This window comes from Daucus carota, chromosome 2, assembly GCF_001625215.2.
Source record: "Daucus carota subsp. sativus chromosome 2, DH1 v3.0, whole genome shotgun sequence".
In the NCBI taxonomy this organism is placed as follows: domain Eukaryota; kingdom Viridiplantae; phylum Streptophyta; class Magnoliopsida; order Apiales; family Apiaceae; genus Daucus; species Daucus carota.
Window position 1 is genome coordinate 32268949 of NC_030382.2, and position 14320 is coordinate 32283268.

At 33.1% G+C, this 14320-nt stretch overlaps 1 protein-coding gene across 1 annotated transcript; it reads left to right on the forward strand.

The window, feature by feature from the left end:
* Positions 1-684: 684 nt before the first annotated feature.
* LOC135150499 (zinc finger BED domain-containing protein RICESLEEPER 2-like) lies at positions 685-2340 on the forward strand. The gene is made up of 3 exons (XM_064086837.1): positions 685-1169; positions 1351-1566; positions 1692-2340. Exons 1-3 carry the CDS (start codon positions 685-687, stop codon positions 2338-2340), a joined length of 1350 nt encoding a protein of 449 aa, XP_063942907.1.
* The last annotated feature ends 11980 nt before the right edge of the window (positions 2341-14320 follow it).

Genomic DNA, 14320 nt, shown 5'->3' on the forward strand with positions numbered 1-14320 from the left:
ACCCTGGATTATAGATCTACTCACTCATGATTAAACTAACAAAACACAAGATGTAATAAAAACACATAATTAAACTATTATTGAGAATAGAGAAAAAACCTTCAATCTTCAAATCTTGAACAAGAAGAAAAATAAAAGCCTCCTCTCTTCTCTCTCTATCCCCCTATATGTATCTCTCATAAAAACTAATTGATATCTCTAGAATAAAACTATTTAAATGCTTTTCTCCACATTTTTTGGGCTGTTCCAGTTGGGTTTTGGATATTGGACCATCTCTGAATTAAAGAAAATTTTCTATATTGGACCATCTCTGAATTAAAGAAAATTTTCTAAGCTTCGCTTGGGCTGTAAGATCGTCAAAATCTGATGTACAGAACTCCAGATATGGCCCACACAGCGAAATATTAGGTGTGGCCCAATAAATCCGAATTGTGGCCAAATAAATCCGAATTTCCATCCAAATTTAAGTCCAATTAAGCTTATTTCTTCAAATCCTTCCAACTTTAGGAATTCATTGCACTCTACAATAAAAAATTAAAATCTATTAAATACATATCCAAATCAATGCAAAATACAATTAAATATGAGAATAAAATCATCTAAAATATATATATAATATACTCTTATCATGCACACTAGACTTCCAAGCAGGGACTTATATGAGTTATTTTATTGTATTTGTGGATGGAAAATGAAGGAGATTATCAAGATGAACTCAAAACTCCAACTGAAACCTTAGCTTCAAAGTCGAAAAAGCGAAAGCAAATGGAATCTAGAGCTCGAATATGGGATCACTATATTAAATTTGCAAGTGAGGACAGCAAAATGAAAGCAAAGTGCAAGTATTGTGGTAAGGAGTTAAGTGCAAATTCTTCAAGTAATGGTACTAGTAGTTTGCATAATCATTTGAAAACTTGCAATTTATATAGTGTTCAAGGTCATCAATCTGAATTAGTTTTTCAAAATAATAGAGATAGTGGTCTCACAACATTGACTAGTTTTACTTTTGACAAGGATTTGTGTAGAGAGAAGTATATTAAGATGATTGTTATTGATGAATTACCATTTAAGTTTGGGGAGGGTTACGGGTTTAGAGAATTTAAGGCTACCGTGCAACTAATGTTTCAAATCCCATCGAGATGGACCGTTGCACGTGGATCTTATGGAATGTATGCTCTTAGGAGAAATGATTTAAATGTCTGATTACTTCAAAAAAAACACAACATTTTTGATAACTACGAACACATGGACTTCTAATCAAAGAATTAATTATATGTGTTTAACCGCACATTTTATTGACAAAGATTGGAAGTTGAATAAAAGAATACTAAACTTTTTTCCGATTACTAGTCATAAAGGTAAACCAATTGCATTAGCTATTGAGGAGTGTTTGGTGGAGTGGGTAATTACGAGGGTGTTATCTATCACGGTTGATAATGCTAGTTCTAATGATGTTGTATTGGAGAGATTAAAAGGTAGAATTGGTAATTGGGATTCTAGTGTTTTGGATGGAGAGAATTTACATTTACGGTGTGTTGATCATTTAAATTTAGTTGTTAAAGATGGGTATAGGGTAAGAAATGCCGTTAAATATATAAGACATTCACCCTCTAGAGAGATGGTGTTTATGGAATGTGAAAAATATGAGAGAGTTGAGGTAAAAAGATTTTGGTTCTTGACGTGGATACTAGATGGAATTCAACATATGAGATGTTAGATGTGGCGGAGAAATATGGAAGGGCATTTGATAGGTATGATACACAGGATCCTAGATACAAAAAACATCTCAAGTTGAATAACATCGATGGAAGGCCTACGAGTGATGATTGGAGTACCATGAGAAAGTTTGCATCATTTTTAAAAATATTTTATGTTCTAAGTTTGAAGATTTCAGGGACACAATATGTTACTTCTAGTATTTTCTTGCATGAGATATATGCCATTCATTCTATCTTGAGTGAATGGACATGTGGTAATAATGTTCACATGTGTGCTATTGGAAAGGAAATGTTGGATAAGTTTAATAAATATTGGGGAGGTCCAAGAGGAATGAATAATCTTTTGTTTATTTCAGTTGTACTTGATCCAAGGCACAAGTTACAATTTGTGTTGTATATGTTAAAAGCCATGTATGGAATTGAAGTTTCGGGCTTGATGGGAAAATCATTAGAAGAAGCAATACATAAGATGTTCAATGAATACAAATCAAGGATTGCATCAAATAAAAGAATGAATGAGGGTAGAGAGAAAAGAAGTGAAGATGGTGGAATGATCTCAAGTGATGGTAGTGCATCGGATTTGGAAGAATATTTGGGTGAAAAACCAAAAATATGGTATTAGAGCTATAAGGTTCGACACAAGTTACAAGATCAACTCTGCGTTACCCCTAGTATTCTCTCAATATGATACGAACACGAAGGAATTAATAGGAATTAATTATCCAATAGATGAGTGTCGTGATCCACTCTTAATTCTAAAAAATGGGATCTCGATCGAGTTCCTGGAGCGGCGAAATATATAACAAGATCCTTTAATATCTTAAAATTTTAGATGGATTGGTTCACAACACGCGAGCCTCAGTGTTATTTTATAACCAGAACAAATTTACAACTTCGAACTATGCCCCTCGAATTCTGAAATCTGATTCTACTGGTTTTAATCCAAGTTAACTTGGAACTGTTTACAATAAAACATAATAGTATTGTCTCTAGGACACCAATACAAATAGTAAGAAAATAAAGATGATGAAGAGAAAAAAGGAGGAAGGAAAGAAGGAATCAAGCACAAACGCTTATGTCAGGCACCGAAACAAAGTCATCTGAAATGAGGCAATTGTTAATTAACGACAAAACGAAATCGCCATATACGACAGAAAAAAATCAACTATGGCACTCCCTCGATAGAAACACAATAATTTAAACATATGATTTAAAAAGCCTTTAACACAATTTGTAATATAAAACCTTATGTATCTAGTTATAAACGAATCATAATTTGATCGTCTAAGCTATATTTATCAAGATCTTTATATATTCTTACATGAAATGGCATGAGCTTAGCACAACTATTCGAATTACAGTATTTTCTTACACCAGATAAGCTCTACCTTCACATTCTTACGTGAATCCACACATGTCCCCCCAATCAAACAAATCCTTTTCTACACAACATGATTGTTCCTCAGCCAAAAGAATAGCACATTTGGTCTGGCTTTTTTGGTCAGCAATGCATATTGTATAGTTATATTGTTTGCAGGCATTACTTTGCGTTCACTTGGATAGAATGAAATAAGAGGAGAATGCAATGAAAAATTATAAGAAAATTTAAAGGAGAATTAAGAATATACGAGACAACTAGGAGTGAGCATGAATGAGTCTAGAACGTCTATGATAAAAATTGTTAGAAAGATAGTGAAGATTCTTTGAAACATGTAGGTTATATTTCTAATTTAAATATTATAGAATGGAATGATGAAAGAAATGAAGTTATAAACGTTTTTTTCAACCTCCCCCAAAATTAAGTACTAATTTCATTATATTCTCTTATCATTTATTCCATCCAAGTTAATGTAGTGTTGAAACATAGTACAAGATCTATTTGGACCTTGCTTTAACACCTTAAGATTATAGAAGGAGTGATTTAATATGGTAATAGAGAGCCCAGGTTCGTCAGAGGTCACAAGTTCAGTTCTACGTTACCTCCAATATTTTCACAATATGATAAAGGAATAAATTGCCCAAAAGAAAGATGGGTATCATGATCCACTATTTCATTAAAAAAAAATGGAATTTCGAGTTAGGGGGAGCGTCGAAATGTATCATAAGATCCATTTTCGACATTTCTCTAGCATCTTAAGATTTTATATAGACTAACACGTAGCCTCGCTGTTATTTTATAACGAGAACAAAATTACAACTCGGAAACTATGCCCTGGCCTCGAATTCTAAAATCTAATCCTACTGGTTTCCAATTGCATAAGATCCATTTGGAACTTCCTCTAACATTTTAAAGTTTTAGATGGACTGTTTATCAGCACCTAGCCTCACTGTTATTTTATGACAAGAACAAAATTACAACCAGAAACTAAGCGCCCAAATTCTGAAATCTAATTCTAATTTTTCTCATAATAGCAATAGAAAAGTAATCTAAGATAAAGTAGCTAAGGGCATTTGCTGGTCAGAGTCATGTATTAATTAATAAAATGCAGAAACTCTTTGATTAAACATCTCACCCATGAAAAAACTTTCAGATTATTGATTGAAAAAGTAATTGCCAAAATTTCAGAACGTTTGCACCGTCATTCAACATGGTCACCAAAGCTGGATTAACAAATAACATCACAGTTTTGCACAGTAACACTTGGTGATCAACAACATCACCAAGTTTCCAAAACTTGATTATAACTAACGTTAGTTATACCAGTGCCTTCTGCTTCTTCTGTGTCTGAGTCCTCAACCACATTGACAATCTGAAATGTTGTGGTGCTTTGAAGAGTTGGCATATCATTCGAAGGCTCTTCAGGCAGTACTTTCTCCTTCACTACTGGACCTTGTGATGGCGGAGATTGTCCTGAAGGTGCGTCATATTGCTTTCGAGTCTTCTCAGCAACATATTCTCTGCGTCACTTGAGAATGTTAAATAAAGTAGTGCTGGTGGTTTAACATCATCCAGTTTAACTAAATAGGGAATCTATCCAATGTATATATATGATCAAGTTTATGTCTAACTATAGAAGGCAAGATAGATTAGAACATTTGCCAATGAAAAAGAGAGAATACCCTAAAAATATTTCATAACAAATAACTTCAACACTGAGCTCATTCAAATTTCTATGAGTTTTCAGATCACCCTAAAAAAATGTTTGTTTTGATAAATGTGTAATATGGCCGCTATGCCAGTGTAAAGCCATCTGACACCAAATTTTGAAAATCAAGCATTTTATATTAATTTTTGTTAGAGTACCACACATACAGAACCAGACATCTGTATAATATATCCTAATATATATGGAAGAAAGGAATGAAATGACTAAATATAAATACAAATAATAGATTTAAGAGGGAAGTTTTGAAAAAATTTAGTTAGTACAAAATTGCTATCGTAAGATTTATAAAAAAAATTGTATAGCAGGTAATGAAGCATTCCTTCATATATAAATTGAGAAGGTGTGATCTCTAGTATAAGATGTCAAGAATGGAGGACGGAACTAAATATATAAACAATTGTCCATTACATATAGTTCGAATTTCATTCCAATCCTTTCAATTTCATTCACCCCAATCAAATACAACAATAATTTCCATCCATGAATTTAAGCATATTCGAGCTCTTAATACTACAAGCAGAAGATGAATGAGATGATGTGATAACAATAGAAAGTTCCTCTCAAACTAAAACTTTTGACACTATTTAAAAGATATAACTACGTAACCGAACATCTCCATAATTGTTTCCCTCATTTGAGCGTATTTGAGATCTTATGTTGTGTTTGGATGGGGTGAATGCATTTAGAATAAATGCAATTAAATTTGAACTATGTTAAAGTAAGTTCATAAATTTTATTGATCCCTCCATTTCATTTCTTAAACCATATATTTAGAGAAGACACTATAAAAATTTATGCTCAATTTCCTCCTATACTAAATTTTTTCCTCAATCTCACTATATCAATTTTGCACTCACTAAATTTTTTTCAAATTCTCTTTTACATCTATTATTTTCATTTATTTAATCATTCGAATACATTCTGTTTCATTCTTCCTAACGAAACACAATATTAGTAATATGACATATAGGTAATAGAAAGTTCACCTCAAACTAAAACCAGCTAGATCATCTCTTCCTTTTGGCGTTTTACCAGAACTATGCTCCACATAATTTTTATTTGGCTTTATACCAGCGCCATCCTCTCCAGGTTTTGCGAATTGCCCAGAGTCATTCCTACACACATGTTTTGTTTTCAATTTTTTCTCGTCATATATGTGCATTCTAATTGCTACATTAGCTTAATTATAAGATCATGAACCAAGCTGAGCTTGTGCCAAGTCAACACAGATGCACATTGCACTCAAATTTGAAAGAAGAAGCAAAGTACTTAAGTTTAATTGGTACCCTGCTTGGTAGATTATTATGACGGTTTCCACCAACTTGCTTCATTTGGTAACCGCTAAAATCGATGAAGATGGAGTTGATCTTTGTGGGCACCATTGTATTCTGGGGGTTATTCTTCTCCATGCTACACAACCCTGCACATCAGGCATATGTCTAAGAAATACCGGATAAATAAATAGTACTCGTCCCAACTGTTTCCTAAAAAATATCAATTTCGAATTTTTATATTACAAAACTTATCAAAAAAGAGTAATCTTTATAACATAACAAAATAATATTATTTATCTCAAATCTTGTCCCCCGTTATTTTATTAAATGACATGGAACTGATTTTAAGTAGGTGATTTATGTGCATATAGGTAATTAGGTGGGTAAGTGGAACTAATCAATCACTGCAAACTAGCATTTGGGAAAAGTACTTGGGCTGCACGCACTTACATCCATCATATTTAGTTTATGCATTACATATCAAATGGACTCTTCACTATACTCATTTTGCATCCACCATATGTAGTTTATGAACTAAATATCATATTGTCTCATCACTATACTCATTTTGCTTAATTTCATCCATTATTTTACTTATGTTCTTAATTTTCAAGTCCCATCTAAATATAAATATTTAGATGAGACCAAGAAAATAGTTGGTCAAAATCATCTCAATTCATTTATATGGAATCATATATATCTTCTATGCTCACACCACATGCTAACACGTAGATAGTGGATATAATATAATTAATAACATCACATGTGAAAAGAAGCTAGCTAGAGTTTAACACCATATATTATGATAACCAACATAATTTGGTGATCAAATAAGTGCGAACATAAAGTTAAAATGACCATAGATTTTGAATAAGAAGAGAGGAGAAAACTTCTTCTTTCTTAAGAAGGAATCATTTTAAGTATTTGCCTAAAGATTTTTTTTTCTCGGAGCTATATTTCCCCGCCTAGTTATGGTCATTGAATAAATGAAACTTTGACAAATAACTAATAGATTTCCTTTCTTCCAGTTATTTGTTTTCCCTTTACTAGTTTATTAATAAAAAAGCTTTTTTCCAATGTATAAACTAAAGATTCCAATGACTTTGGCTACTATAACCTCCCCGGCCACTATTTTTATTTTTTCGAGACATTTCACTTCGAAATAAGAAATTCGATCTATTTTCAAGCAACAAACTATAATGGGAAAATTCCAATTATACAATTTATACAATTTTTTATTTCCATTTTTTAGGGCTCTAGGGCTATACGGACTCGAACCGTAGACTTTCTCCGTAAAATGGATCAAACTATTATTAGGAAAAGAAGTGGAGATCTGCTGCTTACTGCTCACGGAATTTTTTTTTTCATAATTCTATTTATAAATATAAGACGGTTGTTCGCACTCGTAAGTACTCCTCCGTATCTAAGGCCACTTGAAAACCATGTTCCACACTAGAAAGGGGTTGCGAAGCAACTCTTTCCTTATATCGTACCTCAGGTCAAATTTGAATCTAGCCAAAGTGTGGCGAGCATCTTGGTTGACATCCGATCCAACCTAGTAGTAAGCAATATGCCAAAAACAACAAATAGCTTCAGCCGCTCTTTTTCGCCCTTTCTTCGCTCTGTACAGGAGCGCTAGTAGACACGGGGTGGGAGCAGACGGAGATCGATTGATCAATATGAATCACGGGAGTGGACAGTTTTTTGTTCCTGTTGTGTTCCTTAGTTTCCTGCCATTTTTTTTCGCATCCAAAAATATATACTCCCTACGTTCACTATTTGCACGCATTTCGAGACTCCAATAAAGTATATTTGCATAATGTTATTGTAAATTTTTTGTTTTTTGAATAAAAGTTTAAACAACAAAGTTTTATTCAGGAAAAAAGAATTTTTAAAAAAAATTATGGAACTATAATTTAAAAGAGCCTTAAAAAAGCGTGCAAAAAAGTAATGTATACAATTCATTGAGAAGGAGGAAGTATATTTTAGTGAATTCTAGCGGGAAACTTTTTATCATATTTTTTTTTTTTGCGCCGGAATTCTAGCGCATGAAAAACATAAATACGACATGAGATGATTCCGTCATAAGTATGACTAGAAATTATGTCGGATTGTGGTATTCTGTCGTAAGTTTCGCACGCAAACAAATCTGTCGTAAGAAATGTGTCGTAAAAAGCCTGCTTATTGTAGTGATTCATGCAAGGGTTTTCTTCAGAAACAAAATATTTTATTTAAAAAACGCTTAACAAAACAAGCATCGGAACCCAACCGTATAAAACTCCGAATTATATCTATAATTTGATTGTAAACAAAGGACTAGGGATGAGAGAAAAATCCGATCCGAATGGATACCCGACCGTTTCAACCCGAATGAATTTTACCGAACTTGATATTTTGGATTTGGATTTGATTTTTAGACTCGAACGAGTTAGGATTTGGATATTAGGTATTCCGTATCGAAACCCGAGAAAAAATCTAAATAATATATATTATGTATTATATATATTATATATTATTTATAATTATTTGAGCCAAAATATGGATATATACAGGGTCGCGCTCAAGAGAGAACCGGTCCTTAAAATAGAACCATAGAACCAATAAGGTTCTGCTGCAGAACCCTAAATTTTAAATAGATTCTTAGGATCCAAATCAAAATACATGTTTTTTTCATGGTTTTTCATTGTTGTGTGTATTCAAAAATAATTTTAAAATATAATACATAGATATTGACATTTTTTGCATGTGAAGTTTTGCTGCAGAACCCTAACTAATACTAGAAATAAGGTAAGGTGGGTTCTCTCTCTAATGGTTCTCTAATCTCTCTAGAACATGCCCAATATATATATATATATATATCTGTGTGTGCGCGCGCGCGTGCGTGTGTGTATATTATACATATATTTTTATGTTTCGGTTTTATTTAATTTGTTATACTAAGTTACTAAGTAGTAACTCAATAACTCATGAATCATCTGGGATTAGTCACGTGCAATTCAAAGGGTAAATATTCTCACGAGCCTCTCACAAAAATCCCTACTTTCATTTTCACCTCATCTCCGTGACTCCGCCGCCTAGTTCAAATCGCCGCCTACAACCCCGTTGTCCGCATCTGCTGCTTTGTCTCCGAGTCCGCTATCCGCCTCCGGTTGGCTGATGGTCGTAGTGCTTGGCGATAGGTCGACGAAGGTGGAGCGAGGAAGGAGGTAGAAGACTGGGTGTATGTATTTAGGTGTTGATGGGCCGCTGTTAGCTAGTGAACGGGAAAGAGGGACATGGTGGTGATGTAGTCGATAAACGAAAATGAACGGATGCAACAGATTGGGGGTTAAATTACAGAATTGTTTGTGGGTAGTTGATTGTCGGAGCCTCGCTGGAGTTAGCGAGCTCGACTGGAACGAGTGGCATCATCATGAGGAGTTAAAAAAAAGTTTGCAGAAATTCGGGTTTGGATAAAATCCGAACCCCATACAAAATCCGTTGGGTCGGGTTTTGTTTTTCAAATCCAAACGGGTTTGGATCGGGTTTGGATTTGGATATCACTGATATTTGAACCGATCCATCCGGTTTCCATCCCTACGAAGGACGAGCTAAACAAATAGCTGATGTGTTTTCAAATCGCTTAAAACATATAATATCTCAATTTTTTATTTAAAAAAATAGTACAATAATATTTTGAGCAATCAACCATACATCAGCTGTGGACTAGTAATATCATAATTGACCTTCACATTAGCACCATTTGTAACTCAATATTTATAATTATCATCAGTTATATCAACTCATATTGGAAAACATATATCCAAAAATATGAACAATCCTGTGATATCCGCCATGATCCCAAAAATAGATGCGAGTTGTATAGAAAAGATAGGCAATCTTTCTTTTCAGAGCTATCGCCCCAATAAAAAAAATATATCTCTCAGATACCATATAAATCTTTCTCAGAAAATCTACCGAAACTCATCCCAAGATACACAAAAATATCAAAACGTAACACACTAATTGTTAGTGGTTGTGTCCTGGAGAGACAACACTATTATGTTTTAGGTAAGACATCTGAATTATTAATAAATAAGTTCAATTGATTATTCTTTGTGCATGTTTGGCTGCCCCCTCCTTCTGGCTTCTTTTAATTTTCTAAGAAGTTGGCTTCTCCTTTTCTTAACACGTTTGTGTAAAAAGTCAGAAACACTTATAAGAAGTTGAGAATTCTAGTTTTTGTTTCAGAACTTCTACTATTTTTCCAAACACTTTAATCATTTCTTGACTTACTTCTTACTTCTAGTCCACTTTTTTATTTTAAGCAAGAAGTCACTTTTTTAAGCTTACCTAAATGACCGCTTTATTTGTATATATATTATGTGAAGAAAGTATGGAGACTATATTTTTTGGAGGCTTTAGAGACTTAATCACAACCATCCATTTTTTACACATCCAAGAGATACAGATATTTGTCTTGCACATTCGTTTCTCTCCCTATCCTGTCCTGCACTTCTAAATCGGTGAACAACAAGCATTACTTGTAAATACTGCAGAACATAAAATAATAATTTCATAATATTGGTGTTCAGTCACCGAAATCCTAACATATAAAAATAATAATTGCATACAAAACAAAAATGTAGTTGGACATTGCTATGATTGACACTAAACTCATCGTCATTGTTCTGCAACGAATTGAATTTGTTGCAAGACAAAAAACACTTAGATATATCACAAATATGTGGGACAAATTATTAATATTACATTACTAGAAATGCAGGACAAGAATAGTGTAAATTATAAAGATAATTTTGAATTAAAACTAAAACTCATATCGATGATCTTGCAGCAACTACTGAAGTCATGATATCCCAAGAATCTATTCTAAAATCTACAATGTTCTCCAATTGTTGTTTATTAGAAATGCATGACAAGAATAATACCAGAAATGCAAGACAAGAATAGTACTAGAAATGCAGGACGAGAATATTTAATCATGTCCATTAATTGCCACATTATTTTAACGGTAGATCTTGTAGTTTCTAAGGACTTCAAAATTTGTGGTCTCCATTGAGCTCAACTCATAGTGTAGCAGGTGCAGTGACTCTTGACTTAGTATCTGTAGCACCTTCTGGACAATCTCCACCATCACAAGGTCCAGTAGTGAAGGAGAATGTACCGCCTGAAGAGCCTTCGAATGAAATGCCAACTCTTCAAAGCGCCACAACATTTCAGGTTGTGAATGTGGTTGAGGACTTGGACACAGAAGAAGCAGAAGACACTGGTATATATGCATTAGGAAAAGGCTTAAACAAGCTTGAGAAAAATGGTGATCTCTTTTAGTCATATGGACTTATATGATTGAATTCATTACTTGTGAATATATATTATATACTTCCTGGAAAAGAAACACAAAGTTTCATAAGCGGATAAGCCCACAAATCTCTTCATATTCTTGGAAATTAATTAATCTTAAATATGTGCACGAAAAAATTCGAGCTTAATCTGTATATTTGTAAATAACAAAGATTTAAGATACATGTCATTTAGATTACTCGGAAACTCTGCATCCTGCAATTATTTGAGTGAAGTTCTGATTCTTATTTGTGTTCTATTTGTAGATTTTGATCAGCCAGCTAGGGAACTGCGGGAAACAACCATCGTTAGTTATAATCAAGTTCTTGGAAACTTGGTGATGTTGTTCATCACAATAGTTTAAGATCTTATCAACGAATTATGTTACATGTCCTGGATTTCAGTCCCTGTGCAAAACTGATGTTATTTGTTAATCCAACTTTGGTGACCATGTTGAATGATGGTGCAAACTTTCTGAAATTTCGGCAATTACTTTTTCAGTAAAAAATCTGAAAGTTTATTCATGCATGAAAAGTTTAATCAATGAGTTTCTGCATTTTATTAATTAATACATGACTCTAACGAGCAAATGCCTTTGTTACATAATAGCAGTAGAAAAATAATCTAAGATAATAAGCTTAAGGCATTTGCTCGTCAGAGTCATGTATTAATTAATAAAATGCAGAAACTCATTGATTAAACTTCTCATGCATGAATAAACTTTCAGATTTTTGACTGAAAAAGTAATTGCCGAAATTCCAGAAAGTTTGCACGGTCATTCAACATGTCATTCAACATGGTAAAGCTGAATTAACAAATCACATCAGCTTTGCACAGTAACAGGGACCGAAATCCAAGACATCTAACATAATTGGTTGATAAGATCTTAAACAATTGTGATGAACAACATCACCAATTAAGTTTCCAACAACTTGATTATAACTAACGTGGCCCTGACCCAGTGTAGGCGGTGCGCTCGCACCAGGCCCTGTGTAGTGCTACTACTGCTACAGTATTACTGCTTGTACAGAGAGATGTTATTTTTTGAGAAAAAAAAATCTTATGTGTTTAGGCTTATTTGTGATAATTTTATTGTAGGAAAAAAAATATACATAGACAGATACTAAAGCTGCATTTTTGTTATGTTAAACATAAATTACATCTCTTACAAAAATTTGTAACAACATTTATGTTGTGAATGTTCAATCCATACATTAAATTACTCTTAGTTTAAATTAGTTATGTTATAACTATACATTAATTTATTTTTTATGCGAAAAATTATGTTTTAAAAAAAATATTGCGATAATTTAGTATATTATATTTTATTTTCATAATATCTTTTTGTTGTTGATATACAAATTATACTTTCTGAAATATAGAAATTTGATTATTTAAGAATATTTAATCAATAATGAGAGAGAAAATATTTATATATGATTTTTTTTAAATATATAAAATGTAAAAGGGCCCAATTTTTTTTGCTGCACAACTTAACACAAATAATTGCAGGATGAATAATCTAAATGAAATGCATCTTAAAATATCTTTGTAACTTACAAATATACAGATTAAGCTCCAATTTTTTCCTACATATATTTGAGATTAATTAATTTCCAAGAATATGAAGAGAGTTGTGCACTTATGAAACTTTGTGTTTCTTTTCCAGGAAATATGTAATATATATTCACAAGTAATTAATGAATTCAATCATATAAGTCCATAAGAGTAAAAGAGATCACCATTTTTCTGAAGCTTGTTTACGCCTCTTCCTGATGCATGATGCATATACCAGTGCCTTCTGCTTCTTCTGTGTCCAAGTCCTCAACTACATTCACAACCTGAAATGTTGTGGGGCTTTAAAGAGTTGGCATATCATTCGAAGGCTCTTCAGGCAGTACTTTCTCCTTCACTACTGGACCTTGTGATGGCGGAGATTGTCCTGAAGATGCTACAGGTACTAAGTCAAGAGTCACTGCACCTGCTACACTATTAGCTTCCCCAACAGGCTTTGTGGTCTGATAAATATCAGTCAGAAGCCTACTCTGTCCTTTTGGTCTGCTTCCAGGACCGGATGCAAGTGGATATGAAATGAAACATGTTAAGAATTTTCAAACTTAAGTATCAATGGAACTGAAAAATGCAGGACACTCATATTTTTAATAAACTTTTGGATGAATATAATAAAACCTTTTATGGAAAGCTTCAGCTACTGCAGCCTCAGATTTTTATTTCTTTTAATTTGCAAATAGAAATCAACAGTATATTTTTTTGCTAAATGTGTGATATGACAAGAGTTTCATAATAAGTGATCAGGTATGTGTATAATATATCCTTCATGTTTCCATCACTTTTAGCCTTTTCCAGCTCTTAGTACCACATGGAAAAGATAAATTAAAAAATAGAAAGTTTACCTCAGATTAAAACCAGCTCTATTGTTTCTTTCATTTGCCTTTTTCTTAGATTCTTCCACCGGAGATTTCCCTCTTTCCTGCTTATAAGCATTGTCCTTTAATAAATTTTCGAGTTCCCTTGAGGTATTCCTGCACACAAGTATTGTTTTTCATATTTCCTCCACATCCTTTCTCATTGTTTCGATTATTTAATTAAACATCATGAAGCAATGTGAGCACGCACCAAGTGAGTACTGCAGATGCACAATTAACTGATAGTTGGAGAAAAGACAGCAAAATGTTTAAGTTTAAAGGTCACCTTTTTGGTAGATTGTTGCGATGGTTTCACCAACTTGCTGTATTTTATAACAGCTGAAATCAATGTTGATGTTGTTGTTCCTCGTGGGTGCAACTATCTGTCTGGAAATATGACTTCCAGGGGAAACAATATTTCCTGGTTTTTTGTCATCCATGTCAGAGATGAATAC

Coding starts and splice junctions, on each gene's coding strand:
- LOC135150499 (XM_064086837.1), top strand. CDS start 685: ATGGAAAATGAAGGAGATTATCAAGATGAACTCAAAACTCCAACTGAA. Junction 1,170..1,350: donor GCACGTGGATCTTATGGAAT/GTATGCTCTTAG, acceptor TCCGATTACTAG/TCATAAAGGTAAACCAATTG. Junction 1,567..1,691: donor AATTTAGTTGTTAAAGATGG/GTATAGGGTAAG, acceptor CGTGGATACTAG/ATGGAATTCAACATATGAGA.